The sequence below is a fragment of the Syngnathoides biaculeatus genome, chromosome 1 (assembly GCF_019802595.1).
Source record: "Syngnathoides biaculeatus isolate LvHL_M chromosome 1, ASM1980259v1, whole genome shotgun sequence".
Lineage (NCBI taxonomy): Eukaryota > Metazoa > Chordata > Actinopteri > Syngnathiformes > Syngnathidae > Syngnathoides > Syngnathoides biaculeatus.
Genome location: NC_084640.1, coordinates 4,762,042 through 4,779,727, shown reverse-complemented (window position 1 = coordinate 4,779,727; position 17,686 = coordinate 4,762,042). Strand labels below are relative to the sequence as shown.

Here is a 17,686-nt window from a genome sequence, read left to right as displayed (position 1 = left end):
CAATGAACCATTTGAAGAATATCGAATTGGAATGACTGCATGTTTAAAAGCAAACAGTGGCATTCCTGAAGATCACACTCCAGAGAGTGTGTATCAAGGGCAATTAAAAAATGCTCTTCATGTGAATTCAAATAATCCTATAAAACAATGGATTGAAAAACATTGGGTTGACAAACTGACTGCCAGCCTGTAACAATACATTAACCAAGCACTACACGCAGAAAGAGTGCTACAAAATAAGAAAAAGAAAATTGACACCTTTCTGACAGAGAAAGGAGAAATTTATGGAGCTTTATGCGAAACATTTAATAATTGTGGCCGCAGATGAGGAAGAGAGCAGCCATCTCCCCATCAAAAAATGTTACAACTAACGCTCCCAAAATGCAACTTTTTAATTTGTCACATACGTTTGTTGGGAAGAGATGACTTGCTGAAACTAGGACTGTGCTTAATTCTTTCTCTGACAGGAAATATAGAAGTAAAAAAAAAAAAAAAAAGGAATTACTGGGAGGACAGTTAAATGTCTTACAAAATAGGAATCCAGCACTCTAATATTACACCTTAGATATTCCAAACAAACCTCCCACAAGAACAGGAGATTTCTTGCTGCAAACGGCTCGACACATGATTGAACAACCAAAAATGACATAGGAAGTGACTCATTGCATGTGACTATGTCGTGTAAGATACTGTAAACTTATACCAGCCCACGCCAGATAAAATCATGATTGATAATCTGTACTCAGATGGTACATCAGTCGTGGTGGCAGGACCAAGACTGACTGACAAACTAAATGCACTACACAAGGAATGGACACCACCACACACGTCATTACAACGGGAGTGGGAGAGTTTGGGACAATTTGTTTTGGTAGTACGAAATGTTCCTGATTGGACAGAAAAAGAACCAGATTTGGATTGGGACGACTGAACTGGACAGACAATATATTATTGGACAGTCTTAAACAATCTGAGACCAGATGCTGCTGTATTCACGGTGGTATCACAATCTACACAGACAATACTGGAAAAATAGAGGAATAGCGACAACTACAGGGAACACAGTGACACATGCAGAGCTACTACAACATTTGCTCATAGCAGTCCAATTACCAAAAGAAATAGCCATATGTTAATGTGCAGTACACACATCACATACAGACAAAGAATCATTAGGAAATGGATTTACAGATAAAACAGCAAAAGAAGCAGCAGCCAAAACCTTTATGGGATTAGCTGACCATGTAACAAATGAAGACATACTTTGAGATGATGTGTTAAACAAAATGCAACAACAAAGTTTACCAGCAGAACTAAAAATGTGGAAAAAATAAGGTACTACATTACAAAATGGGATTTATGTCAGCACAGATACAAAAAAAAAAAAGAAAAATCGACCAAAAACATTTTTTAAGTGGGCGGCAATCTTGAGCCATGGGAAGTCTCAGGTCTCAACAGGGGGAATGGTAGCCCTGGTACAAACGCATTACATGATCCATGGATTTAACTTGGATGCAAAAACAATTGTTTTGTAGGGCGTGTTTGATCTGTGTGTGACATAATCCACAAGGGAATGTGCATCCAAAATGTGGTCAGTTTCCTCAAGCTACACATCCATTCATCCCTCCATCCATTTTCTTAGCCGCTTATCCTCACAAGGGTCGTGGGCAGGGCTGGAGCCTATCCCAGCTGTCAACGGGCAGGAGGCAAGGTACTCCCTGACCTGGTTGTCAGCCAATTCCAGGTCACATGGAGACAAACAGCCGCACTCACAATCACACATAATAAAAAAGGGGCAATTTGGACACAATGATAGATTTAGTCTAACTATACATACATTACAAGCACGAAAGGGTCTCATTCCATTCAAAACACTGTTTGGGAGACCATACAAATTACCAATAATTTCCACACAATGAGAGATAGACAAATGATGAAGGAAAAAAAAACACACACAAGTGAGTCCCTTTCAGAAGGTTATGAAGAAACCCAAACAGCTTAAAAAAATTGCAAAAAGGGGTACTTGTTACTTGGTACTTGTTCATTTGTTGATTGTAGGAAAGTTATTGCTTTTGAAACCATTGTTAACACAAACAAAACTAATTTGTTTTTATTGGCCACTTGTAAGATAGCCGTTCTCATTCCCACTGCCAAGGTCGCTGTAGTCTGGTTACACATGGGAGTGAGACTGCTGTCATAATGGTGACTAAACAGTTAAATTTTGCTGTTAGGTGCTGGATGAAAAAGCTACCCGTTATTTTCATTTTTCTGTTCGAGTGGTACCTGTGGGGACCACTCAAGGTCCCACCCCCCAAAAAAAAATAAATAAAAACAAAACAAATTGGATAACTACATACAAAAAACGTGTCCAAAAGATTGTGTTGTTGGCACAGATCCAGAGATAATACCAATGCTATTAATTGATAACGAATGCAAAAAAAAAAAAAGTTGGGGGATTCTGTGTATCCATTAATTTCTTATGAAAAACAAAAAAACATTGTTTTCTAATGGCGTGTCACAAGGAAATTTCACATGCATCAATTTGATAGGACTAGAAACAAATTGGGAATTTTATCAGCATTGATGTGTGAAGCCATTTTTGTGCCACTGTCATGGTGGTGCGGCAGTAACAGTCTTTTTTATTATTTTTTTACGCCGGATGCCTTTCCTGACGCAACACTTCTGCATTTATTCGGAGAGAGAGCTGGAGCCAATCCCAGCTAAATTCAGGCAGCGGCAGACTGCACCCCGAACTGGTCGCCAGCCAGTCGCAGTGCAGATGTCGACACCATCCATGAACAGGAATCGATCCCACGCTGCCTCCACTAAGAATGTCCCACTGAGGGAAACCCGAACTACAACGTGGCCAGCAAGAGAAATGAGTTTGACACCCCTGCACTACACCATCAGAAAGAAAAAATGTAACAAGTTACTTTGCTTTAATACATTTAGTACTGCCATTTGTCTATTCATCCTATGTCTGTTTATGAATTCACATCTACTGTACATGCAGTTTTACCCGAACACTGGCATAGACTGAGCAAGAGCTGAATGACATGGACAAAATAGCAGAAAGAAACACGTTGATACACCATACACACTGTAAACGGTCATCTCAGCTGAGTCACCCAAGGGGAAAGGTGAGCAAAGACCAGCATACGATGGGTGCAGATTTATAGTATCTGAAAATACCTGAAGGCTGGTGAAGATTTAAAAGACACTTGACTCATTTAGAGGTGACTTGGTCGACATGACTTCAAAATGGCTAAATAATATGATAGCATGTTGGGCTGCAACATTGACAGCTGTAATGATATTTTTGTTCATATGCTACTTTTGGACACCTGTAAAGCTGACAAAAATACATAACAACAGATCCAATTATTATACTCAGTCAACTATGTCTACACATAATATAAAGAGGCGCAACCTCATTTCAAATAACATTGGTAAACAACTATGCAGGAGTCACCGAGGCATGAGAGGAGGACTCCATGTGTGCCTCCTAGTGAATCAGTTCAGCACTTTTTCAATTCCTTGGCAGAGTCTAATTGCTGGGGATTACATCTATGGGCTTATGCTAAAGGAAACCCCCACTTTCTTCTCACCATTTGTCAATTTAATGCTACCTTAAATCCAAATTCCATACAAAAGTGTACATATACTATGGAGGGAGTATTTTAACCGAAAAAGCCTGAGGAACATTTTTTTCATTATTATGATTATCTTTTTTTTACAAATAGGAAACAAAACTGGTTGTTATTAATGTAGAATGCAGCTAACAATGTAAACTATAGTTACATCACATGCATGGGCCCTAGGCCACTAATGCGTGTCATTCCAACAGAAATCCCAACACAATGTACCCTCGAGGTAATGACTAAAACAACTCCTAACACCACAGAAATGGAAAAGTGTTTATCCAACAACTAAGACAGTAAATGATAAACTGATATCTTCGACTAATGTTGCATTGGCTAATTTCTCCTGTGTTAGCTTTACAGGGACAGATTTTAAGGTGGAAAGTCTCAACAAAACATTGTGTCATGATATCCATCTGCAAACTGCCCCACTGCTCCCACTGCTCTCATGCAGCGACATGTTGTGGTGGTGTGTTGGTCAAAGGTTGTATGACACATTGATAAATGCAGCAGGAATGTGTGCACTGGTATCACTGCTCTTATCTGTGACTGTGTTTCCATCCAAAGCAGAGGATATACAATTGGCCGCATCCATCTTCGGGTTCTCCCGAAGGAGAAGGTCCTCTTGGAAAGATGGAGATCTGACATACATTGATGCAAATGGCATCCCAACGGCATACCAGATGAGTATAAGTTGGTTAACGAGATTGCTGCAGGATGGGAATCCCTGCCATAAGGGAACAACCAGCTGCAACCTCACTCATGACGTTCCAGCACCGCATAGCGGTCGACATGCTCCTGGCCGAGAAGGGTGGTGACTGCTCAATGTTCGGTGACCAGTGTTGTTTATTCCAAATATCACAGCACCTGATGGGTCACGCACAAGGGCCATTCAAGGCCTCTGCACCCTGAACCACAAGATGAAGGAGCACACAAACACATTAGCCAGGTCTGAGCAGTGGGAAAAATAGTTTGGCAAAAAATTAAAAAAATCTAAAAAATTGTCTGTCCAAGTTTCTATAGCGGTTTTGCAGCTATTCTTGCATTGTGTGGATGCTGTTGTATTCCCTGCATAAAGGCATCACTTAACCAACTTATAACCACTGCTATTGCCTCGACAAATTCAAAATTGGCAGAAATATATCAACTATTGGCACAACAGAGTAATGACAGTGATATTCTTTAACACGATGGACAACCGAAGCTCCTGGAAGACTGGACGACGACAGCCAAGATGATCAGAGAGACAGGCAGGAGAGTACTTGGTGTGTCATCTGGTAGGAAAGGGGAGAAGGAGACTTGGTGGTGGAACCCCATAATACAGGGAGTCATACAAGGAAAGAGATTAGCGAAGAAGAAGTGGGATACTGAGAGGACTGAGGAGAGGCGAAAGGAGTACATCGAGATGCGACGTAGGGCAAAGGTAGAGGTGGCAAAGGCTAAAAAACAAGAGGCATATGAAGACATGTACACCAGGTTGGACACGAAAGAAGGAGAAAAGGATCTCTACAGGTTGGGCAGACAGAGGGATAGAGATGGGAAGGATGTGCAGCAGGTTAGGCTGATTAAGGATAGAGATGGAAATGTGTTGACTGGTGCCAGTAGTGTGCTAAATAGATGGAAAGAATACTTTGAGAAGTTGATGAATGAAGAAAATGAGAGAGAAGGAAGAGTTGAAGAGGCAAGAGTGAAGGACCAGGAAGTGGAAATGATTACTAAGGGGGAAGTCAGAAAGGCATTACAAAGGATGAAAAATGGGAAGGCAGTTGGTCCTGATGACATACCGGTAGAGGTATGGAAGCAATTTGGAGAGATGGCTGTGGAGTTTTTGACCAACTTATTCAACAGAATACTAGCGGGCGAAAAGATGCCTGAAGAATGGAGGAAAAGTGTTCTAGTTCCCATTTTTAAGAACAAAGGGGATGTTCAGAGCTGTGGGAACTATAGAGGAATAAAGTTGATGAGCCACACAATGAAGTTATGGGAAAGAGTAGTGGAGGCTAGACTCAGGTCAGAAGTAAGTATCTGCGAGCAACAGTATGGTTTCATGCCTAGAAAGAGTACTACAGATGCATTATTTGCCTTGAGGATGCTCGTGGAAAAGTACAGAGAAGGTCAGAAGGAGCTACATTGTGTCTTTGTGGATCTAGAGAAAGCCTATGACAGAGTACCAAGAGAGGAACTGTGGTACTGCATGCGTAAGTCTGGTGTGGCAGAGAAGTATGTTAAAATAGTACAGGACATGTATGATGGCAGCAGAACAATGGTGAAGTGTGCCTTAGGTGTGACAGAGGAATTTAAGGTGGAGGTGGGACTGCATCAGGGATCAGCTCTGAGCCCCTTCCTGTTTGCAGTGGTAATGGATAGGCTGACAGATGAGGTTAGACTGGAATCCCCTTGGACCATGATGTTCGCAGATGATATTGTCATATGCAGTGAAAGCAGGGAGCATGCAGAGGAACAATTGGAAAGATGGAGACATGCACTGGAAAGGAGAGGAATGAAGATTAGCCGAAGTAAAACAGAATATATGTGCGTGAATGAGAAAAGTAGAGGGGGAAGAGTGAGGCTACAGGGAGAAGAGATAGCGAGGGTGGATGACTTCAAATACTTGGGGTCAACAATACAGAGCAATGGAGAGTGTGGTCAGGAAGTGAAGAAACGGGTCCAAGCAGGTTGGAACAGCTGGCGAAAGGTGTCTGGTGTGTTATGTGACAGAAGAGTGTCTGCTAGGATGAAGGGCAAAGTTTACAAAACAGTGGTGAGGCCGGCCATGATGTACGGATTAGAGACAGTGGCACTGAAGAAACAACAGGAATCTGAACTGGAGGTGGCAGAAATGAAGATGTTGAGGTTCTCGCTCGGAGTGACCAAGGTGGATAGGATTAGAAATGAGCTCATTAGAGGGACAGCCAAAGCTGGATGTTTTGGAGACAAGATTCGAGAGAGCAGACTTCGATGGTTTGGACATGTTCAGAGGCGAGAGAGTGAGTATATTGGTAGAAGGATGCTGAGGATGGAGCTCCCAGGCAAAAAAGCGAGAGGAAGACCAAAGAGAAGGTTTATGGATGTGGTGAGGGAAGACATGAGGGCAGTTGGGGTTAGAGAGGAAGATGCAGGAGATAGGCTAAGATGGCAAAAGATGACACGCTGTGGCGACCCCTAACGGGACAAGCCGAAAGGAAAAGAAGAAGATTCTTTAACACGATGATGACGTTACGACTTCTCTTCCAGACCTGTTCTCTGATCCAGAAGATTACAAGTAATTAGTGCTACATTTTCCTCCGAGTGTAAGCCGAAAGAGTGATCTATTGGATGATTTAAGGATTTGAGCAAATGTAGGATAAACAGGATGATAATATAGAAATAATTGTAAATAGTATTAAGTAAATGCTTCTAACAGAATTGAAGAAATGCTTTGCTCTGCTCCAATTCAATTACTGCTCTGCTTGCAATGAAGAATGCTTTGCTCTCCTCTAGAAAATGTGGTAGCAAATGTAGGATAAACATGGGGGAAATGTAGGAATAATTGTGATCATAATTATCATACATCTGCTTCTAATAAAGAAATGCTTTGCTCTGCTCTAGATAACGTGGCAGCCTCCTAGCAGGAGATAGCAAGAACAAAAACATCTAATCATCAGAACTGTTAGAACTGCTGCCTGTTAAAGAAATGATGACCACACATGTATTCAGCAATCTTCCACACATGTACACCCACATGAACAAATATGTACACCTCGTTTCAAACTGTTTTGCTTGTCGTCTCCTTTTTGTAACATCCATGTAAATAAGGGGCGTCTAAAAACTAAATAAATAGAGGTGCTGAGGAGAGGATAATCAGAGAGTGCAGTGGAGAATTGTACGAGACAGTTCCTCTCCTCTCTCCTCGCGAGACTTGAACTGGTGTCTTTGCTTCCTTTTTTTTCCTGTTTAATGAATGTCTGATTGGTGAACCTCACAGTATTAGTATTTAAATTTTCAATATTTTATTATTTATATTGATGTTTATTATTATTATGTATGTTTACTTTTGCATTATTAACTCACCATGACTGTTGCAGTGTGAAGTTTCAACGATGTGGTTATCCTGGTCATAGCAAGCCATAGCTTGGTATCGATACCCTTGACCACACTCCTTGATATCGCCCTGGATCTTCATGCCTAGTTGTCCTTCCAAGCGGCTGCCCTCGGAAAGTATACAGTCGGACCAGTTTCCCACAGGCTGGGCATTGTATTTGTTGCACGGGCAGTACTGAGTTTCACTCAGGGGATATATCTGGTGGTTCTTGCACTGATCTCGTGTTTTGCTCTTACCTGGAGAAATACAAGACCAAAAGATGACTGCTTGCTTTAAAATATTCAATACAATACAATATTTGGATCAATTTAATGGACAATATTTTTCATGAACACCAATCTAAGGGAAGATTACCCTGGGCTCCCATTCCCAGAGAGAACATTTGCCCAAATGCTCTGTGTTTATTTTTTAAGCAGGTACTACATGCTGTCATTTTACCCACATGACATGCCCTGGAAAGAACTAAACTTACTTTTGTTTTTGAAACCACTATAAAACCAACAAATTTCTCTGTGTTTTTTGTTGTCTTCGAGGACCTCGTTTGAACACTGGATCACAGGCACATCAGAACAGAAAAGTCTCCCCAAATATTAATACAAAATGAAGTGTAAAATTATCCCAAATTGATTATCTTAAACATGAAACATAAACATTTTCAATGGATACTGTTCTCTATCTATCTATCTATCTATCTATCTATCTATCTATCTATCTATCTATCTATCTATCTATATATATATATATATATAATATATATATATATATATATATATATATATATATATATATATATAGTGCCTTATAAAAGTATTGAACTTTTCAACCTTTCACCACATTTTAGGCTTCAAACATAAAGATATAAAAAAAATTGTCATAAAACCAACAAGTGTGACACAAAGGTGAAGTGGAACGAAATTTATTGGATGTTTTAAACTTTTTTAACAAAAACCTGAAAAGTGGGGCGTACAATATTATTCGGCCGCCTTGCATTAATACTTTGCAGCGCCACCTTTTGCTGCAATTACAGCTGCAAGTCACTTGGGGTATGTCTCGATCAGTTTTGCACATTGAGGGACTGAAATTCTTCCCCATTCTTCCTCGCAAAACAGCTCGAGATTAGCGAGGTTGGATGGAGAGCGTTTTTGAACAGCAGTCTTCAGCTCTGCCCACAGATTCTCGATTGGATTCAGGTCTCGACTTTGACTTGGCCATTCTAACACCTGGATACATTTATTTGTGAACCATTCCATTGTAGATTTGGCTTTATGTTTTGGATCATTGTCCTGTTGGAAGATAAATTTCTGTCCCAGTCTCAGGTCTTTTGCAGACTCCAACAGGTTTTCTTACAGAATGGTCCTGAATTTAGCTCTTTTCATCTTCCCATCAATTTTAATCCTCTTCCCGGTCTCTGCTGAAGAAAAGTTGGCCCAAACCATGAGGCTGCCACCACCACGTTTGCCAGTGGGGATGGTGAGTTCAGGGTGATGAGCTTATTTGCTTTTACCCCAAACATATCGTTTTGCATTGTGGCCAAAAAGTTCGATTTTGATTTCATCTGACCAGAGCACCTTCTTCCACATGTTTGGTGTGTCTCCCAGGTGGCTTGTGGCAAACTTTAAATGAGACTTTTTATGGATATCTTTGAGAAATGGCTTTCTTCTTGCCACTCTTTCGTAAAGGCCAGATTTGTGCAGTGTACGACAAATTGTTGTCCTATGGACAGACTCTCCCAACTCAGCTGTAGATCTCTGCAGTACATCCACAGTGATCATGGGCCTCTTCACTCCATCTCTGATTAGTCTTCTCCTTGTTTGAAGTGAAAGTTTAGAGGAACAGCCCACTAGTCTTGGTAGATTTGCAGTGGTCTGATAGTCCTTCCATTTAAATATGATTGCATGCACAGTGCTCCTTGAGATGTTTAAAGCTTGGGAAATCTTTTTTGTATCCAAATCTGGCTTTAATCTTCTCCACAACAGCACCTCGGACTTGCCTGGTGTGTTCCTTGGTCTTCATGATGCTCTCTGCACTTTAAACAGAACCCTGAGACTACCACAGAGCAGGTGCATTCATACAGAGACTTGATACACACAAAAAAGTAAGTTTCTTTAGGCTTTTACCAATCAGGGTCACCACAGCGTAACATCTCAGATGAACGCTCATATTTGTTTGGCACAGTTATTACACCAGATGCCCTTCCTGACACAATCCCTCTTGGGGAGTCGAGGCCCCAGTGAGATATGAACTCACAACCCCTCGTTTACCAAACCAATGCTCTAAACACTGAGCTATGGGGTATTTGAGCATTCTAACTGAACTTCTGGAGTGAGTTTGCTGCACTGAAAGTAAAGCGCAAATAATATTGCACGCCCCATTTTAAAGAAATCATTCATATGTTCTTATTTTTGTACATACTGTACTTGGTTAAACATCACCACCTACCTTGTACCTTTGAACTCATTGTCTTGAAATCAGACAGATGTAATCAACCAGACAGATGTAATCAATCAAACAGACACAGGCACACACACACACACACACACCACACACACACTCATCATACGACTTATGTGAATAAAAAGAAGCTGCAGGGGGACACGAGTCGGTGTTGGTTGGTAGCAGGGAGAGGCCCTGCAGTAAGTAAAACTTGAAGCCTTGTCTGTTCGCCTTTTTAAAATACAGTTAGGCTCTTAAACATGACATTTTGGTACTTCGAGCCAGATCCCAACACACCACTGCCCATCGAGGAGGGAGAGGGTCCAATCCCTCCTTGGTGGATGGAGGTAAACGGATCATGAACAACTGCTTTCGAGACAATTCTTGGACCGGTAAGAAAGATTTAAGGCTACTCCGCCAGAAGGAGATTGAAGGCTACTCCGCCAAAAGGAGGTCTTAAGGTTACTTTGCCAGAAAGGATTTTAAGGCTACTCCGCCAGAAGGAGGATTTAAGGTTACTCCACCTTTAAAGAAGGTATTTATAAGGATCCTTAAATGTGTGAGTGGGTGATTGCGAGTGTGATTACATGTGGAATTGTAGGTCATAGATGGTAACCTGATTATGCTAACTGTGTTCCAGTGTAGCACACACGGTAGTGGATTAGGATTTAGGTCCCAAAAAGGACAAGTAGTCTGTACGGGACAAACGTAGAAACGCATAATGGAGATTCGGAACAGTAAGTCTGCCCTAGAGGGGATTTAAACTTTATGGAACAATGTTTACCGGGCAGCACGATGTTTCATAAAAAAATGAAAAAAATAAAAATAAAAAAATAACATGGCTTAAATGGCAAGTTAACAGTTGAAGGATGCAGCAGGTTGGAGAAAGATTGATGGCAAGTGTTGCAGGGAAGAAAGGAAAAGCCAAGATTAAGAAAGATTTACATCTTGGGATGGCAAGAGCTTGGTTAGCACAAGGATAAAAGAGAAAGGCAGGAGAGACAGCTGAAGTAATGCAAGCAGTGGCTATATTAAAACCAGATGAAGAAACTATAGTTCCAACAGGTTAGAACAGGCTAAAGAAAGTGAGAGGCAGAAAGAGAGCCGTAAGAAAAACTTGTGAAAAAGAACAAAAAGAAAAAAAATGTTGTCTCCCTCTCAAACGCGTTCGCTGATAAAACCAGCAGGGAGGCAGCAACAGGAAAATATGACACACATATTGACACAATCACAAGCCCCCAACCCTCCTATTTATTTAACAGTTCTAAGACATGCAAAAACATGCTCCTCAAAGTGAAACCCAGTGATGGCTTACAGAAAAAAATGAATTAGAAGATAATATACATCAGGAGTCTCAAACTAGCAGTTCGCGGGGGATTTGGAGCCCCAAAATTATATTTTGCGGCCCCCACCTTACTATGAAAGTTCAATGATAGTGATTCCCTGACGTTTTATATGAATGACACTTTACAGTGCTGTGTATGTAGCTGGCGGACCTACCAATCATGGTGGGGTTTTGGCTCTCGGGGGTGTGACAGTGACAAGGCATGATGCAAGCTGAGAAACAATTTTCATTGAGTGAAAATTACAGTGTTGTTGCCATGGAAAGTTTTAGTAGTTTTGCACACAACCTGTTTACACTAGCTTCCATGCTTATCTTATTTTGTGCTAAAAAAAAAAAAAAAAAAATGATGTTTTGAAATTTTCTCATTTAAATTGTATGCATGTGCGCCGAGGCTGCGGACCTGCCTCAGCCAGAATGCAGCTACAGCGGCTCTGAGGTGAATTGAGTTTGAGACCACCGATAAACATAATCAATGGAAAATCTGTCTTACCAAAAAACTAAAATCTGTTTAAAACAGTGGCAATTTTGAGTCATGGGCCTTGCCATGTCTCAACAGGAGGGATGGTAGCTATTACACACTGACATTTTCGCACCTTTGGATTCAATTCTGACTTGAAAACGTTTTGTAGAGCATGTCTAATTTGTTGCAAACACAATACTCAAGGGAACTACAGACCCAAGAGAGGGCCGTTTCCCCAAGCTAGTCATCCTTTCCAGTTTCTACACATTGGGTTTATTGAGTTAAACACAGTCCAGCATTACAAATATTGTTTAGCATTGATCTGCCCTTAACTAAATGGGTGGACATTTTTTCATGTTTAAGTGCTGATGCTATTACTGTGGCAAAGTGCTTGTGTAAATATAAAAAAACTGAACAGAAAAACTGTACAAACTGTACAGCAACAATGGGCCACATTTTGTGAATAATCGGTAAAGTAGCTGAAAATCTAGAAATAACTTTGAAAAATCATTGTGCAGGATTAGTGGAACAAACAAATGGGACAGTGATGTCTCGATTAAGGAAAACTATGGAACATGCAGGGAACTCTCAGAGAGAATTTTTACATTTAATAAAACTGTGTATGAGAATAACCCCAACAGATAAAGGATTGTCCCTATTTGAAATAGTATATGGTAGAACATTTATACAGCCTATGGTAGAGCACCCAGTTCAGCAATCAGAAGAAGAAAATACTTTAGCTGACTGGATGAAAGAGATGCCCTAAAATAAAATTGTTAAAGAAGCAAATGATCCGCTGCCTACTGTACCTTCTTCACAGGTACCATTGGTGTCCATTGGTGATTGGGTCCTGAAAAAAGTCATCAAGAGGAAATGTTGGTCCTCACCTCACTGGGAAGGTCCCTAAAAGGGTCTGCTGACCGCTCCCACAGTGATAACGATAGCGGAACGTCCCACGTGGATACCCCCGTCCCACTGCAAGCCTGTGGCTCCCTTATCATCCAACGACGAGTAGCGAGGGAAGTCCGGCTACAAAGGGTGGGGTAGAAATAGGCTGTGCTGGTCTCAAACTGGTGAAAAATTCAGCTGAGCCCCGCTTGAGCATGTTAGGTAAAGGGCGCCACTCTTGGGACTGCTGGCCTTGGTGATGATCGGAGCATGGCTCCTCCTCACTGGCCAGCCTGGAATTGTACGCGTTCGTGACTGCATCTATGTACATGAATCATCATGTACCAAGGACAATCCCACCTCTCCAATGGGCGCCAACGCCTGGTACTTGTATGTGAAAATGGTGACCCTAAATGCACAACCAATGACAGATCAACAAGTATGGTGAAGCTGTAACTCCTCAGATGCGCCGCCATTAAGGAAGTTGGCAACCCAGCAGCAGCTATGAGTCTGACAATGCCAGCAATTTCACCTGCTAGTTCCAGACTTCATCACAGGCCAGGAGAGGGCACAGACAGAAATCATCTGAGGTCTTCAGGACGGGCCTGATCACAGCCATGAAGGTGCACGACTTGTACCAGCTCAACGTGGAGGATTACTACGTCCTGCCCGATTCATGTAGGCAGGAGTGGGAAAAAGGGTGTCCAGGTGCCCGTTAGTGCCCGCAGTCCATCCCGGGCACTAACCAACAAAAGCAAGGAAGTCATGTCAGTCAGGCCCAAGAAGCTGATCCACACGTCGGCTGCCCAGGCCCTCGGTTACATGGACATCAGGACTTTGGCAGAGGGCATATGTCGCTACGACCTCAACGAGGAAGAGGTCACCTGGCTGCAGGTTGTCAACTTGGAATTTGCAAGGTTGGCCCTTCCGCCACTGGATGGATTTGCCATGGAGTGCACCTCGGAGGAGTTTGAGTGGCATTGTCATGACAACATGAAGCATGCTACCGAGACACATGGGCATAGAGTACGACGAGGATGTGGTGTGCGACATGTGCCAGTCCCCCAACGGAGAGGACAACAAGGAGATGGTGTTCTGCGACAAGTGCAACATCTTCATCAACCAGGCATTTTATGACATACAAAAAGTCCAAAGGGAAGCTGGTTGTGTCAGATCTGTGCCCTAGGTATCCTGCCAAAGTGTCAGTTGTGCCTGAAGAAGGGCGATGTTCTAAAGCCCACCCGCAGCGAACCAAGTGGGTCCATGTCAGCTGTGCCTTGTGGATACCAGAGGTAAGCATTGGGAACCCGGAGAAGATGGAGCCCATCACCAATGTATCACACATTCTCAGCAACAGGTGGGGGCTCAACTGCTGCCTGTGAAACGAAAAGATGGGAGACTGCATCCAGCACTCTGACAAAAACTGCCACATTGCATTCCATGTGACTTGCGGCCTCCACTCCGGCCTGGAGGTGACCATCATCATCACCCAGGACGATGAAGTCAAGTTCAAGTCCTACTGCCCCAAGCACTAGGGCCTTAAAGGGCGGAGCCTGGGCAGCGGGACTCCAGCGCTGCGGCGGAAAATGAAGAAATTGTCGGGAGCAAGAAGGGCAAACTGAGAGCAAGAGTCAGAGGGGACAAGGAAGAGGACATGGCTGCCCCTGGCCTCAACCCTTTCACCCCTTTGCCCCCCTCGTCGTTGCAGTCGTCCTTGTCTCTTGTTCGTCAACGTAACCTGCAGGAAAAGGGCGACAACGTCCGTAAGATGAAATTGCAAGAGATGGACAAGGTCTTCTACCAATTTGCGGACGCCGAGGAAGTGGGTCATCACCTCAAGATGGTGCCTGAGATAATTGACTTCCTGTACCAGTCCTGGAAGCTGAGGTGCAAAGCCAACTTCAACCACCCGCTGCTCATGCCCAAGAAAGACGAGAAGGACAGCCTGGCCAGACGTGAGCACGAGATATTTCTGAGATACCTGCAGCTATTCACGCACCACCGCCAAGACCTGGAGAGGGTCCACAACCTGACCTGCATGGTGATCCAGCGGAAAAAGATGAAACATTCCATGTGGCGAGCTCAGAAGCAGATCTCCCAGCACCAACTCCAGATTATATACCAAGAGCTCCTCAGCAGTAATCCGTCAGAGCAGGATCTGTAGAGTCTCTTCTCTTGAGACCGCTTAAACTCAAAGCGATCCCAAACTCAGACCCCATGGAACCATTCGGAACACAAGACCAAACGACGATCCAATCAGGATAAGGGGAAATCATGGGAAAGGAAAGGAATCTTTCACTCGCCGCCGGTATCTGAGGATGACACCAGAAAATTTGAGGCCAAACCCTTGCAGGTCAATGAGATGATCAGGACTCTAGAGCCCCAAACCACACTAACGATAACCTTGTGCTAAGCCACATGAACTCCCCAAACCAGGAGGTGACCACTCAGGAAAACGTTAGTGTGAATCTGCACTGGAAAACCGTTCGGATTGAGGCCCTGGTGCCTGAACAGCGGCGAGAGAGAAAAAAAAAACGGAGCATGTGGACTGGAAGCGGAAGTGTTGGCCTGAAGTTTTAGAGAGCTCCACCAGTGACCTGAAGGGCCGCTTTGGATCTCAGGCTCTGGACAAAACCATTTTCAACTAACTGGTAGGCATTACATCATCGGATGCTGGAAAAAACGGAAGAAGGTCAGAATAGAGAAATATCAGCCTTACTTGTAATGGTTCTACAAAATCGTATAGCCCTAGATTTATTCACGGCATCTATGGGAGGAGTATGTGTTCTGATTAAGACCACATGCTGTGCACATATCCCTGATGAGATAAACACCAAGGTTTCTGTGGCAATGAAAGCCCTGTTTCACTCGAGAAATGTCATGAGCAACGATGTTCTTTCACTGTTTTTTTTAATTTTTGGTCTTGTTTCACCTCTGGACTTTGGTATTTTTTTTATGATGAAGTTCCTTGTACCTGTAATTACTGTTCTGGGTTTGTGCTGCCTTTTCACGATATGTATAAAAGAGATAAAAAATTATATCTACAACCATATTATCAAATGTAATGTTCACTACTCTCAAATATAGTTCCAATATTACAATAAAAAATATTAACCATATTTATCCACACACACATAATTTTACAACTATCATATTATGCACTTGTTTCATCAAAACAAGTAATCTCAGTTGAAAGGAATAACACATTAACTACAATTCTGGGAACAAAGGACACTACCACCCACACTTAGGTCAAGCCATCCTAACCACATTGGCTTTAAAGATACAGGCCAGGGACACAGGGGTGCGGATGCAGGCAGAGTAAACAACTCTGTCGGGGTAAAAACAAATAAACCTTTGAAACTGTTGTGACGTTTTCATCACTTTCTATGTAACATGTTGACTTCTGTATCGATTAACCTGTGTGATTCTGAATAAAAGCCTCAGGTAGAGTATGAAGCAACAGCTTCATCTCTCCTGGCCAGAATCTTGCCTTTGGTGTCCATGTCTACTGTCTCAAAACTTCCGACTTGTTGTGGCGAGGGTCACTCCACAACTCAGGGTGTGATTCCCCTATGACATTTTAAATTGGTCTTTCGAGGCGGATGGTGACAGGGTCAAGTGTGGGAGGAGTAGTGACGACTGACTGAAGACTGTGCACAGCAAGTATCATTAAAAGCCCTCAACTTTGAGGCCAGTCTCTCTGGAGCGTCCCAATATGTGGCCCAGTCACCATCCAAACGAGAAGAGACAGCACGGTCTACCGGGGGTAAGATAACCTTTGTGAAGTGTTTGGTACCCTGACACCTGGACGGTTTTCAGTCTGAGACTTGACTGTTGTTAGGTCAAAACTGCTGACAACGTAACTTCTGTATGTGGAAAACCGATCGTTTTGACGGTGTGGTTTGGATAATGTACTTTGTACATAGAAGCACGGAGAGGAACAGGCCTGTGACTGGTAGAAAATTCTGAGGCATGTGACCCTAGTGAGGTTTTCCCACTCATTCAAGTAACAAATCCAAGGGCAGGTGAGGATGGCCAGCCGTATTGGTCCATAGGCTGTGGACAAGGGAACAAATGACTAGGGTCCTTGAGCATATTCCAAAACCTGCTGATGATATAGAGGGCTGTGTTCAAGGTATAATGGACCTAGAGCAAAGTTATCATCTTAATGGATCTGAAATGCAACAAGCACTCATGCACATTACAGGGTTGAGATGGCACCAGTATAAAGACAGTGGCATCTATATACAGGGGATAATCATGAAATCATTCTGCCTGCAGATGATGTCATTATTAGTTTAAACCGCCCAACATACGTTTTGTGTTCGTGAGGCATCCGAATTATGCAATAATTAGTCAGACTACACAGTCTACGGATGAAACGGTTCAGGAATATAGAGGTTTTTTAAAATAAATAGCATCGGTGAGGGTGGAGACCCCAACAGTCCCTTCAATCAGCAGTTCAAACAAGCAATCCTCTGTGGCCAAAACCACAAATAAAGTTTTGGAGAGAACAAAATATGGTTACACTTCCCACGGCCTCTGTTAACGAATTTATGGCTCATGCAATACATGCAGAAAAAGTAATTAAAAACAAAATGAAGGAAAAGGCACAGGAAATTCATTTGCGGGAAGGGGCAGAAACATACATACAGATTGGGAAAAGCAGGGTCCAAAGTTACGCAGTAATTGGAGGGATGGCTGACCAAGTAAACAGGCAGTTTAATTCATTTGGGTTCACGCAATGTGCAAAGACAATCTTCAATCTGTATGAAAAAATAATCCACAGGGTAATGTAAAACCACAAAGGGGCTCATTTCCATAGCCTGAGCATC

At 42.6% G+C, this 17,686-nt stretch overlaps 1 protein-coding gene and 1 pseudogene across 1 annotated transcript in view; one reads left to right on the top strand and one right to left on the bottom strand.

The window, feature by feature from the left end:
• Positions 1-17,686, bottom strand: part of thsd7aa (thrombospondin, type I, domain containing 7Aa) — a 140,950-nt gene that overhangs the window by 42,912 nt on the left and 80,352 nt on the right. Inside the window, exon 13 of the mRNA XM_061837720.1 lies at positions 7,692-7,958. Within this exon, the coding sequence (XP_061693704.1) occupies positions 7,692-7,958 (267 nt within the window). The remainder of the gene's footprint in view (positions 1-7,691; positions 7,959-17,686) is intronic.
• Positions 11,880-15,012, top strand: LOC133503391 (protein Jade-1-like; annotated as a pseudogene).